General features: G+C 48.1%; 1 protein-coding gene across 1 annotated transcript in view; it reads left to right on the top strand.

Annotated features, from left to right (window-relative positions):
• The window catches only part of sspo (SCO-spondin), a 74995-nt gene that overhangs the window by 58374 nt on the left and 4073 nt on the right, over positions 1 to 12548 (top strand). The window contains 22 exon segments of the mRNA XM_048977680.1: positions 20 to 184; positions 636 to 845; positions 1742 to 1909; positions 2196 to 2330; positions 3158 to 3398; positions 4062 to 4214; positions 4383 to 4429; positions 4523 to 4693; positions 5542 to 5718; positions 5955 to 6110; positions 6825 to 6949; positions 7139 to 7275; positions 7443 to 7489; positions 8835 to 9065; positions 9148 to 9309; positions 9476 to 9592; positions 9816 to 9954; positions 10042 to 10238; positions 10317 to 10487; positions 11483 to 11610; positions 12178 to 12320; positions 12445 to 12491. Of these exon segments, the coding sequence (XP_048833637.1) occupies positions 20 to 184; positions 636 to 845; positions 1742 to 1909; positions 2196 to 2330; positions 3158 to 3398; positions 4062 to 4214; positions 4383 to 4429; positions 4523 to 4693; positions 5542 to 5718; positions 5955 to 6110; positions 6825 to 6949; positions 7139 to 7275; positions 7443 to 7489; positions 8835 to 9065; positions 9148 to 9309; positions 9476 to 9592; positions 9816 to 9954; positions 10042 to 10238; positions 10317 to 10487; positions 11483 to 11610; positions 12178 to 12320; positions 12445 to 12491 (3267 nt within the window).

Raw genomic sequence — 12548 nt, 5'->3', positions numbered from 1 at the left:
TCTTTGTGTTCTTCCGCAGACGAGAACGCCGGCTTCTCTCCGTGGTCCCTGTGGAGTGCCTGCTCTCGGTCATGCAGCAACGCTCGTGCCCCCGCCTGGAAGAGTCGGAGGCGGGAGTGTGTGAGACCACCTTGCTCCGGAGAGCAAAGCCAGGAGACTGTCTGTAACCTGCCCCAGTGTCCTGGTACGCTTCAGCCCCCCATCTCAAAAAAATCACACCCACTCTATCTATCTATCTATCTATCTATCTATCTATCTATCTATCTATCTATCTATCTATCTATCTATCTATCTATCTATCTATCTATCTATCTATCTATCTATCTATCTATCTATCTATCTATCTATCTAAACAAGTATTTTTTTCCAGCATTCTCAAACATTGTTTCAGAAATACTGAAACACATGAGAAACGTATCCAAACACATTCCCACTCTAGTGCTCCACGAAAACATGACCCAAGGCCCTGTCCCCTGGTACCCAACCACGCTCAGTGAGCTTTACATTGGGTTGTCTATCACCTTTTCTCCTCCTGTTAGGCTGATTCGACTAAAGTGTACGTGCTACTGCACTGTCAGCTTCAGAACTTCCTTTTTGAACCCATAACGCCTGTCTGTCTGTCCATCCCTTTACAGACGGGGGGCCTTGCTGGGATGAAAACTGTGTCAGGAGGAACTGCTCATGGACAGAGTGGGCGGACTGGACCCCCTGCTCACGCTCTTGCGGTGTTGGGCAGCAGCAGCGCATCAGAACATACCTGGCCCCTGGTGGTAATGGATCCTGGTGCGAGGACATCCTGGGGGGCCACATGGAGAGCCGCTTCTGCAACATCCGGGCCTGCAGAGGTGAGTTGATCTGGGAGCAGCCAAGCTAAACACAACAGGGTTGCCGAGGTTCGTCCGTCCATCCATCTATCCATCCATCCATCCATCCATCCATCCATCCATCCATCCATGCATTCATATATCCATCCATTCATCCATCTACCCATTTATCCCTCCATTTATCCATCCACCCATATCTGTATATGCATTTATCCATCCATCTTCTGTCTGGCACGTTCATTGTTGTGAGATCTTCACTATGGACAATGTTAACAAGGCATGACATTATCTTTTTTAGCAAAAATCCAAACGATGAAAGGATGACATGTAAATGAGTGCTGGTAGAGGGACCACTGTGGCTGTCTAAGCATTTGAAGGTGCTGTGGTGTGGACTAGTAGGACAGACAGTCTGGGCACAGGCATCACCAGCATGACCTCTGAGGACCCGCGCGGCTTTCTGCTTGCTCTGGGTCTGCTAATGATCAGGCTACATCTCTGTTTCTTTCTCTCTTTTTTATCTATCTTTATCTATTGCTTTATCACTCCATCTCCCTGTTTCTTTTTCCACGTCTCACCCTCTCTTTTCATCTCTTCGTGTGTCTCTTCCATCTCTCCTTCTCTGTCTCCTTCTCTTCCTCTCCCCCTGTCTTTCACACTCTACTATACTCTTCTTCTGCTTGTCTCTTTATTTATCTATCAATCCATCTTTGTTACTCTCTCCGTCTCTCTTTTTATCCCTTCATCTGTTCCCCCACCTCTCCCTCCCTATCTCAACATCTTTCGCTCCATCTCTTTCTCACTCTCTACCATACTCCCTCTCCTTCTCTCTTTCCTTATATATTTATTCCTCTATCTTCCCACCTCTTCATTTTTCTTTCTGCATCCCTTCACCTGTCTCTCCCTTCCCCCCCGTCCAGTGGATGGCGGCTGGTCCCGCTGGAGCCCCTGGTCGCGCTGCGACAGCCTATGCGGGGGTGGCCGTTCCATCCAGACGCGCTCCTGCACCAGCCCGCCTCCCAAAAACGGGGGACGCTCGTGCAAGGGGGACAGGAACCAGGTGAAACCCTGCAACACTAAGCCCTGTGGTGAGGCTGCATACCGAACTCTTATTTACCCTGTCATCCTGCATGCAGGGTCATGTGACATTAAGCTGCTGAGCACCATGAAACCTTAAGTGAAGCGTAACGAGTCCCTGCCTGCGTTCATAGTAACCTGGCAATAGTATCTATGAAGGGTACAAGGGCTGTCCCAATTCACTCTGCATTTAGCTGCCCTGTACCAAGCAACGAAAGCCTATGTTCATTACTGACCCTCTGGGGTAATGGTATATGTATAAGATATGCGTGTGTGTTTGTGTGTGTCTATCCACAGATGACCAGGGTTGCCCGCTGGGTCAGGAGTTTGCGCCGTGTGCCAATGTGTGCCCACAGCGCTGCTCGGACTTGCAACGGGGCATCCGGTGTCAGGAGGACGATGGGTGCCAGCCCGGCTGCCGCTGCCCAACAGGTGAGGGGGCCGACGTCAGGGGGAAACCCGGCCCAGCCTGGCAGCTCCTGTCCGGCTCCACCATCTGGTGACCCTGAGCGGTCTGCTGACAGATGACTGGCCATAATTACAGTGCTGTGCTCAGTACGGATGCCGCATCAGCTGACGACAGAACGGTTATGCTACTGGATATTACCCTAGTCATATGACATGGACATGGGCTAGAGGACTGCTGGATGGGAGGGGTTTACAGGAAAATGGCAGAAAGGGGTCGATGCCCTTTAAAAAGCGAACTGCACAGCTGGGAGAGATCCTAAAAACACACAGTCACACCTCCCCATTACTCCCCAGCGCTCCTCTTGCTCTCGTCTTTACCTGACTTGGTAGCTCCCCAGATCTTTGTAGCATCAGTGGTTCTCAAACCTCTCAAAAACACTGGGTCAAGTGTTATGACTGAAATATGATTACATTTGGGGGTGGGGGGGGGGGTTGTCACACCACCACAGTATGAGAACCAATGCAGTAAATAACCCTACCATGATGGTACACAGGGTCAACTGGTCTGTACAGGGATGGGGGGACTGGGTCTCTATGGCAACATCAGCCAAACTAATCTTAACCATCCCATTGGCTCACACAGGACCCTTGCTAAACTTAAAATATTTTTATATAATATTGAATTCATTTAAATAATCTTATGAGATTTTCTGAATTTGATTTGTTTTTCTGAACCGAGAGTTAGACATAGTTCTTTGTTAACCAGATACAGTTGTCGTTGTAGAGTAGTGTGTTTGTAAAGCACTGTCTTAAGGGGCTGAATGCTGAGCCTGTGATGCTGTTCTGCACAGGCCAGCTGCAGCAGGACGGCGCCTGCGTACACGTGTGGCAGTGTGACTGCACCGACTCCCAGGGTCACAGCTGGGCCGCTGGCAGCTGGCACCAGGACGACTGCAACAACTGCAGCTGCGCAGACGGCCTCCTGTCCTGCACCAACCGGAGCTGTACAGAAGCTCCCTGCTCCTGGAGTGCGTGGTCCGCCTGGGCGTCCTGCAGCGCCTCCTGCGGACCTGGCCACAGGACCCGATTCCGGTTAGTGCTGAATTATTATCTTTAGCTAACACTTTTATCCAGGGTGCAGTTTAGCTTTATACTAGAGAAATTTCAGCTATGCATCTTGGAGACCCCTCATGGCACCAGAATCCTTTTCCAGCATGATGGCTGCAGCCCCTCGTGGCTGGAGGGGTACGATGCATCCACAGAAAAAGCGGAAGAGCTACATTTAAATTGTTATATAAATAAGAAATGCTCCTGGTTTGGTGTCCACCGTTTTGCTAAAATGTGGTATTTTACACTGAATACCTAGTTCACTTTTTTTTTAAGAAAATTATTTTTGGTGATTAATTGTCATTATTGATAGACCACAGTACATAACAACAAAATGTTTTTTCAGCATTTAACCCATATGTGACAAAGTGACATAGCAGGGGGCTGCTAATTCAGCGCCCGGGGAGCAGTGCTTGGGGGCGGCACCTGACTTTGGGTACCTCAGTCATGCCTTGGTGGGCAGGTATTTGAACCTGCAATCTTTAAATTACAAATACGCTTCCCTAACCTTTAAGCCACCACCGCCCGCATCTCTGCTGTGACTTGCTGGGATATTTGCTGCGGAGTTTGTGTTCCTGTGATGCCATTTTTAGACTTTTAATAAGATCTTAGGAGCCCCAAGCATATCATAACTTCATGTTTCACTAGATCAATGGTCCCGAAATCTGATGGTGCTGACTGCCATTTGGAGGAAGTGCAGAGGAAACCATGTGACCTAGGGCCATGCCCGCCCCTTTGTATCCATGATGACCAAGAGCTGATTGTGGGTGACACGTGGCTGCAGGGGGAGTGTAAGCAATGGTGAGTGTGTGGGGGGGGGGGTTGGTGGTGGTGGAAGTGAACATGATGTTTTTAGACAGGCATCACCTTGGGCACCTCCCAGTGCTGCTTCGGAGTGCAATGAAAAGCGTCCTTACAGTGTAAAAGGCATACTGCAGGTCACTTTCATCTTTGCTCTGTGCTTTCTAGCACCTGCACTCCTGAGGGAGACTATTGCCAGGATGTCAAGTGTCAAGGTGAGTGGCGGCTGACCAAGCCCAGTCCCATCCCAAACGCTTCCAGGATGGAACTGTGGTCGGTCCAGTCTCTGACCCTCTCGCCTCTCCCAGTGGACGGTGGGTGGACGCCCTGGTCCGTGTGGTCTGACTGCCCTGTGACCTGCGGCCGTGGGACCCGCATCCGCACCCGTGCCTGCATAAACCCCCCTCCTCGTAACAACGGCACGTTCTGCCCCGGAGATGAGAGGGAGGCCCAGGACTGCCGCGCCCCACCCTGCCTCAGTACGCCATCGCACTGCCGCTGTGTACAACCCCCCTACAAAGCCACCTGTCAGTCCACCCTGTACAGACACTGAAACAGCTATTTATTGTTATAGTTTCTCATCATTGTGATTGTAAAGCCCCTCTCTGCCCCTGGACCCAAATAGACTCCCTGTTCTATCCACCCAATCACATGTGATGTCACATGACTCTGCCTGCCACCCCTCCTATATTGCCTGTTAACGTGACGCTATGTGTTGTACAGTATGTGGTATAGAGTGCAGTGCAAAAGTTTTAAATAAACAAAGAAAATGATGTTTAAATATTCTTCACGCTGATGTAAAACTGATGTGTCTGTAAAGCTTAGCCATTTCACAGCCACACCTAAAGTTACCCCAGTATTAATTAATTGAGCTGGTGGTGAAATGTAACACATGGAACGGCTGAGGTGCCCCTGAGGTTTGGGAACTGAAGCGATGTTCATCTAGCCATTCAGCAAGATATCAGTTGACTTTTTTTTATTGCGTTACTGTTAATTTGCACATGATCTAAATTGAATTTTTTATTTTTTATTCTGCAAATATACACTTATATATACACTGTCCACGGCATGTGCGAACATGTGTGGAATGACAGTAAAGTTTTTTGTATCTTCTTGAATCTTATCACCCAGATTAGAGTATCTAAGATTTTTGCACTGCACTCTGTATCGCGTTTATCCTTATTATTATTATAATTGTTAATCAGATTTTCCCCTGGTCACTAGTGCTCTGATGTTTAACTTTTGATGAATTAAATGAAAGGTACAAAGACGTTGTGATTTTTTGACTATGGCTCAGACACGCACTTTTCCTGTGCTTGTTCCCCAGACGACTTTTGCCCTTGGTCCCAGTGGTCCTCCTGCTCTCGCACCTGCGGCGCTGGGGTCACGTTTCGTCGCAGGAGGTGCGTGTGTGCCGAGGGGGGAGATGCCCCGTGCCCAGCGGAGCTGGAGGGGGCGCAGGAGGAAGAGGAGACCCGGCTGTGCTACAAGCAGCCCTGCCTAGGTTTCACACGCCGTGATTTTAGCTGGTAGTGAAAGCCTCCTAAGAACGCTGGCATCAAACATGGCCGGAGTGACACTGTCATAAAAGTATCCCAGCAACAACTGCACACAGCAGCTCTTCCCTCTGATTCCCACTTGTCTCACCTCCTCGCTCCATCTCCCTCTCCCACTCTTTCTCTCTCTCTCACTTTCTCACCTCCTCTCTCACTCTGTCTCGCACTCCCTGTCTCTAAGCAGACTGCCCAATGTCTGATTGGAGTGAATGGACCACATGCTCCTGCCAGTCTCAGAGGGAGCAGCGCTATCGTGCACCACTCTCTGCTGCCATCAGGGGGCAGCAGTGCCCAGAGCTTCAGACAGAGAGCAGGACCTGTCAACCTCAACATTGCCTGGGTGACTTTACTGATGGACTGTGTGTGTGTGAATCCTGTGAGATGTAATTTGCTGGGAAAATGTCAGGAATCATTGATTTTATACCTGTACATTCTAATGTCCCATCTTTCACACACACACACACACACACACGCACACACACACACACACACACACACACATATAGGTAGTCCCCTGGTTACAAATAAGATCCATTCCATAAGTCTGTCTTTAAGTCGAATTTGTAAGTCGGGAAAATAATAATGAAAATATGAGTTGTCTGTAAGTTGGATGTTCTTAATCTGGGAACTCCCTATATGTTCAGAACAAAGTGCAGGGTCTGAGTGCAGGGTCAGACCGTGAACCTGGCAGCTCTGAAGACTTTGGAGGGGTCCAGCTGACACGTGATTGTTCCGTTTAGGACAGGATTTAAACTGGCAACCTTCCAGTTACAGACACAGAGACTGAACCAGCCGAGCCACACGCTGTCTCACCATATGTGTGGGCAGAATCTCGTAGGGACAAGATTTTTTGTTCAAATTTTTAACAAAAAAAATAAGTTCACATCGGCGTAAAAAAGGATATTTAAAAAAACGTTCTATATTATCGTTCACACCTCTGATTTTCAGTGGGTTTAACATTGTGGGTTGGTACAATTTAAATGGCTGAAAATGATGTTGAGAAGGCTAATGTTTGCGCGGTTCTTATTGCCGCTGGTGCTGCTTCCTGTGACAGAGTGCAAAGAGCCGTTCCAGTACTCTGACTGCGGCTCTCCCTGTGAAAAGCTCTGTGCACTTCAAGGACACAATGGCACATGTGCCGGGCCCCCGGTGTGCACACCTGGCTGCTACTGTCCTCAGGTAGGCCCTTCTTCCACACCCCATTGTTATCCCCCATCGGTGTGGCCTATTGGTTCGTTCCATCAGTGCATCCCTTTGGCACGCTGTATTGGTACATCCCATTGTTGTAACAATGGCGCCCAGCGGAGATCACATCCTGCAAAGTCCAGAGTGCATATTCTTATGCGGATCCCTGCTGCGTGTTTCCAGGGCCTTCTTCAGCAGAACGGGACCTGTATTCCCCCCGGGCAGTGTGGTTGCACGGTCCTGCTCCACCAACTGCATGGGAGGCCTGTTTCCATCACCATCCAGCAGGGGGAGACGGTGACCGTAGGCTGCAGTACCTGGTGAGAGACTGAGGCAGTCAGAGACACCATCCTAGACAGATTTCAGGGAAACCTGTGCTTGACTCGCCACGGGATACAGGATGTGCCTAAGCAGTACATCGTCTTGAAAAGGCACAGCGGATATATCCCTCAGTGTCTCTCTGTTTCTCTGCTCCTGTCTCTGACAGCCTGTGTCAGGATGAAGGCCTGCATTGTGACAGTCGCGAGTGTGAGGGTGAGCGTGAGAGACCGGGCCTCGTGTTTCTGAAGCATGTCAAAGTTTCCTGTATGAGTGACACTTAAGACTGAGCCTGGGCATCAGAGGGCCGCCCCCATGCAGCAGGTGGGAGGTGCTTACAAGGAACCACACACCTGCAGAGGGTAACAGCTCTCAGTTTGTATTAACAGCACATGAGGTGGGGAAAAACATTGCTTATATGCTCCTTCCCCTCTGAAATGCAAAAAGAAATTTAAGAAATTTCAAGGAAATTAATCACTGTGAATATATAACAAATTTAAAATACATATACATGTACAAGACCGATATATGTATATAATGACATATAAACGTATGTATGTATGTGTATATATATATTATCACATATTAAACAACATTTTCTTACAGTTTTTAAACAGTATTGTCTTAAAGTTAGAACTGTAGTACCCTGGTGATTCATAATCCAAATTAATATAATGAAACCTGAAATTAATTCTTTATTTCCCTTAGAAATTTCATAAGAGGATTAACTATGTGGTCCGTTAATTGTGATATTTCTTAATTCTTGACAAGTGATCTATATTGCCTTTTAAATAACTTTCAAACCAACTAAATTTGAAATAATAGCCTTAATTGTTTTTTTTTTTATTAATAGGCAGCTTGTGAAGTCTTTCCTAACGTATCATTACGCAGCACTGTCAGGTTGTCCAAGCAGGTTGGATCTTAGCAAGCTTTTTGAGCACAGAGAATGGAGTTTTTTGTGAACTTCTTTAGTGATGTTCATCTGATTCTCTCGTGATTCTCCCCAACCTTAACTTTTTAATGCACAAAGTTAGAAAATGACAGCATATGTATTATACATTTAGCACAGATGATTCCACTGTCAATACAGAGGATATGAGCATTCAATGGAAGGCAGCATAGTATGCTTTAATATGGAGGAATAACATGCATGTGTAGTGCAGGGAAATGGTAAAGAGTAACTAACGTGACTTTACAGTATGTAATGTGTGACATGCTTAGTACAGATAACATAGCATGTTTAGCCTAGTGGATGCTAGCTTTTAGCACATATGCTGTCACATTTCACACATGCAGTTGACATGAACATTTCGCTTATAAGTCATGAGCATTCAGCACAAGGAATATAAGGGTTTAGCCCAGTGGACATGAGCATTTAACATAGGAGATATAAGGGTTTAGCATTTAGCATGTAACACAGGGTATCTAATGGGATTAGCATTTAGCACAGGGGATATATATTTAGCATTTAGAAAAGGGGTTATAGAGTTTAGCATTTAGCACGGGAGTGATAAGGGTTTAGCATTTAGTGAGGTGACTCTGCCATGCTGTCCCTGTTCAGTATCCCTCAGTGAGTGGTCAGAATGGACTCCCTGCTCTCCCTGTGTGCTGCCACCCACCCCGCATGCCACCATGGCCCTCCTGGATGCCGTGCGGCCGCTGTCCTTTCAGCGCCGGTACCGCGCTTGCCTGGACCTGGACTCCGGGTTGCCCATCAGCAATGAAGAGGAGGGCAGCTGTGGGGCGGAGCTGGAGGAGGAGCGGCCATGTCTGGACCCCGCTGTCTGTCTGGGTATGTCCGCTAGAAGGGGACGGTGCTGACCTGAGCGCTGACCCAGGTCACTGTGGACTGATGTTTCTGTGTTGGCCCTCAGATGTGTGCCAGTGGAGCGTTTGGGGCCCCTGGAGCGCCTGCCAGGAGCCCTGCAGTGGAGGCTTCCGTCAGCGTCACAGGACACGCCAGGACATCCCCATGGGGCCCCAGTGTCGGGGTCAGCAATCCCAGACTCAGAGCTGCAACACTGCCCTCTGCCCAGGTGAGCAGGAAGCGCAGACACCGCGGTTGCTTAGACACGGTAACACACACATGTATGATAGCTGAAATCATGGCTGGGAGGTATCACTGGACTGGGTTATGATGTCCAGACCCCACTAGCATCTGGCTGTGAGTGACATGGGAGGGGGGGATGTGGTGTCACTCAGGTGAGAGGTGCGAGGACAGAGGTCGCATATATGAGGAGTCCTGTGCCAACCAGTGTCCTCGGAGCTGCACGGATCTTTGGGAGCATGTGCAATGTCTGCAGGGAGCCTGTCAGCCTGGTAGGATGATTATATGGGAATTAATGCCTTTTATGTGCCATTTAGAATCCTTTTCTTCTATGAATTTAGAGGTTGTAAAATGTTTGTTACTTTCTGCATCCCTCTGCCTTTCCTGTCTCTCTCACATGCTCTTACTTTCTGCGTCCTTCTGCCTTTCCCGTCTCTCTCACATTCACTTACTTTCTGCGTCCCTCTGCCTTTCTGCCTCTATCCCTCCATTCAGGTTGCAGATGCCCTGACAGCTGGCTCACACAGGACGGACAATGTGTCTCCAAGTCCGAGTGCCGTTGTGGCATCCCTATGGAAAATGGTACCCTGGAGATCTTACCTGGAGAGGTCGTCATGATAGACTGCAACAACTGGTAGGTGGGCATTACAACAAGTGCCCTGCAGCTGGTAACATTCCTTGTTGGTTTGAAGCTAGAAGCCCTGAATCTTTTGTTTCTCAGTACATGCGAGAATGGCTTCCTGGCTTGCAGTGACCTGCCCTGCCCTGTGTATGGATCATGGGGGCCCTGGGGCAGCTGCTCTGCCTCTTGCGGGTTTGGATACCAGAACCGCAACCGCACGTGCCGGCACATAGCCGGCGGACCGCCATGCGAGGAAACGAGCCAGACCCAGCCCTGTCTCCTGCCCTCCTGTCCAGGTGAGCACTGCTCCTGTCATCAGACAGGCTCAGCTGGGTCCATTTGTTCCCTTTTAACAACATGTCCATCTGTCTCAGTGGGTTGCATGCTCAGCGATTGGTCCTCCTGGAGCACATGCAGCGTCTCTTGTGGAGGAGGCGTGTTGGTGCGGAACAAGACCGTCCTGCAGGTGCCCCAGCCTGGTGGAGAGGAGTGTCCCTCGCCTTTGGAGCAGCACACTGCCTGTAATATACAAAGCTGCCTGCCAGGTGTGTTCCCCTCCCCCCCCCACACACACACACAAGTTGGTCTACCTATCTAAATGGGGACCATCCATTCATTTCTATGGGAAAGATGACTTTTTTTTTTACTTTACTTACTATTACTTTACTTTTTTGATCACATTCACGGATTTTTATAAAACTGAGGTTATTCAAATGGAGACCTCAAAAGATGTCCCCAAAAGTAGAGAAATTTCAGGTTTTACTGCACTTTGGGGACAATTTCAAATGTGATCTATGCAAACCTACACACACACACACACACACACACACACACACACACACACACACACACACACACACACAGTCGTGTAATCATATCTTTTTAGGGATCACTCATTCATTTCTACGGAAATAAATGCTAATGCTAACTATGACAGCCTTACTCCTACCCAGCCCTAACCATAACCATAAGTAACCAAACAAAGTACAACACTTCAGGCAATTTTAGTTTTTTGATTGTAGTCCTAGATTTTATACGACCAAAAATTTGTGAGCCTCATATTTCTTCAAATTGAAAGTGCCAACTCAAGAGGTGACATTTTTTTTAGGGGGGGGGGGGGTGCTTACATTTCTAAACCCCATTATACATACAGTACATCCGCACTGCAGATGGCTGTACTTGAGGGTACCTCCAGTTTTATTGCAATTGAAGGTTCTGAATCCAATCCACAAAAGCACTGCTTTTTTAAAGCAGATGCAGTTAAAAAACACGGAGTTTGTCCTTTTTGACATTTGTCATTCCAGTATCAGCCCCCATGAAATAGCAGAAACTTTGAAAAGTACATTTAACAATTAACCCAGAGCTAAATTCATGTTTGAATTTTTAAGCTGAAGAAGCACGAAGAAGATAAATTCATATGCAGAAGAACCTTGGCACACTGTACTAATTCTTGTAAATCCCTTTTACTCCTCCGTCGCTTGGCCAAGCCTGCTAAATGTGAGCTCTAAAGAATTTCATTTAATTTTGACCTTTGCCGCAGACTGCACTGGAGGCCAGGTGTTCAGTGCGTGCGCAGGCGTCTGCCCCTACACGTGTGAGGACCTGTGGCCTGAGACCCAGTGTGTGCCAGGGCCCTGCCAACCAGGCTGCACCTGCCCGCCCGGCAAGGTCTGTGAGACTGCCTTCTGCTGGAGGGAGGCCTGCATTGGCCTGTGGTCAGATGTCACTAGTGGGAGTTTTACTTACACAAAAATGGTCTGAGGGCAGAACGAGAAATGATTGGTTCCAAGAGATAACCAAACAAATAGATAACCAAATCAAGATCTCCAAACCCTCAAACCACACACTGTACTATAAGGACCTCCACGACATCTGATAATGATGACTGGTTCAGAGAGAAAACCAGATTGTAGAGGAGGTGGGTCCAAATAACTAAAAGAGGCAGGACCAACCAATCAGATGTCTTGGTCCTGCCTCTTCTAGTTGCTTTGACCCATCTCTTCTATAACCTAGTTGGTTGTCTCTCTGAATCAATCAGATGCATCTGAAATTCTCTAGCCCACCTGCCAGTTTTTGGTCAAACCCACACTGCTTGCAACCTACCACCTTCATTATTAGGCCATTAAGAAACAACTTCCTGGCAGGTGGTACTTCAGGAGCAGGACTGAGAAACACTGCTCTAGCCAGATATACTTGTGGTCATTTGGCCGTTTAAGTACCCTGTTTTCCCCAAAGGTCCTGCTCGAGGGATCGTGCGTTCCTCACGAGAAGTGCCCGTGCTCCTCGTTCTTACTCCATGGACCCCAAAACCTGACCTCAGAGGAGCAGAAGCAGGAGCTTCCTCCTGGGACGGTCCTTCAGCATCTCTGTAACACCTGGTACCCCACACCTCTGCTTTAACCTTCTCATATAATTATTATTATTGTTATTTATTATTATTGTTATTATTATTATGCCTGCGCCCTGTGTGCGAGTCACCCCCCCCCAACTTCCTGTCTTAAGCGTTTGCCAAGGCGGCGTGTTTAACTGCACTGAAGACACCTGCGATGGTGAGAGTCACGTCCCTTCTTGTCATTACATGGATCGCTAATTCCATCACAACCCAG

This window comes from Brienomyrus brachyistius, chromosome 15 (assembly GCF_023856365.1).
Source record: "Brienomyrus brachyistius isolate T26 chromosome 15, BBRACH_0.4, whole genome shotgun sequence".
Lineage (NCBI taxonomy): Eukaryota > Metazoa > Chordata > Actinopteri > Osteoglossiformes > Mormyridae > Brienomyrus > Brienomyrus brachyistius.
This window is presented reverse-complemented; position numbering and strand designations above follow the sequence as displayed.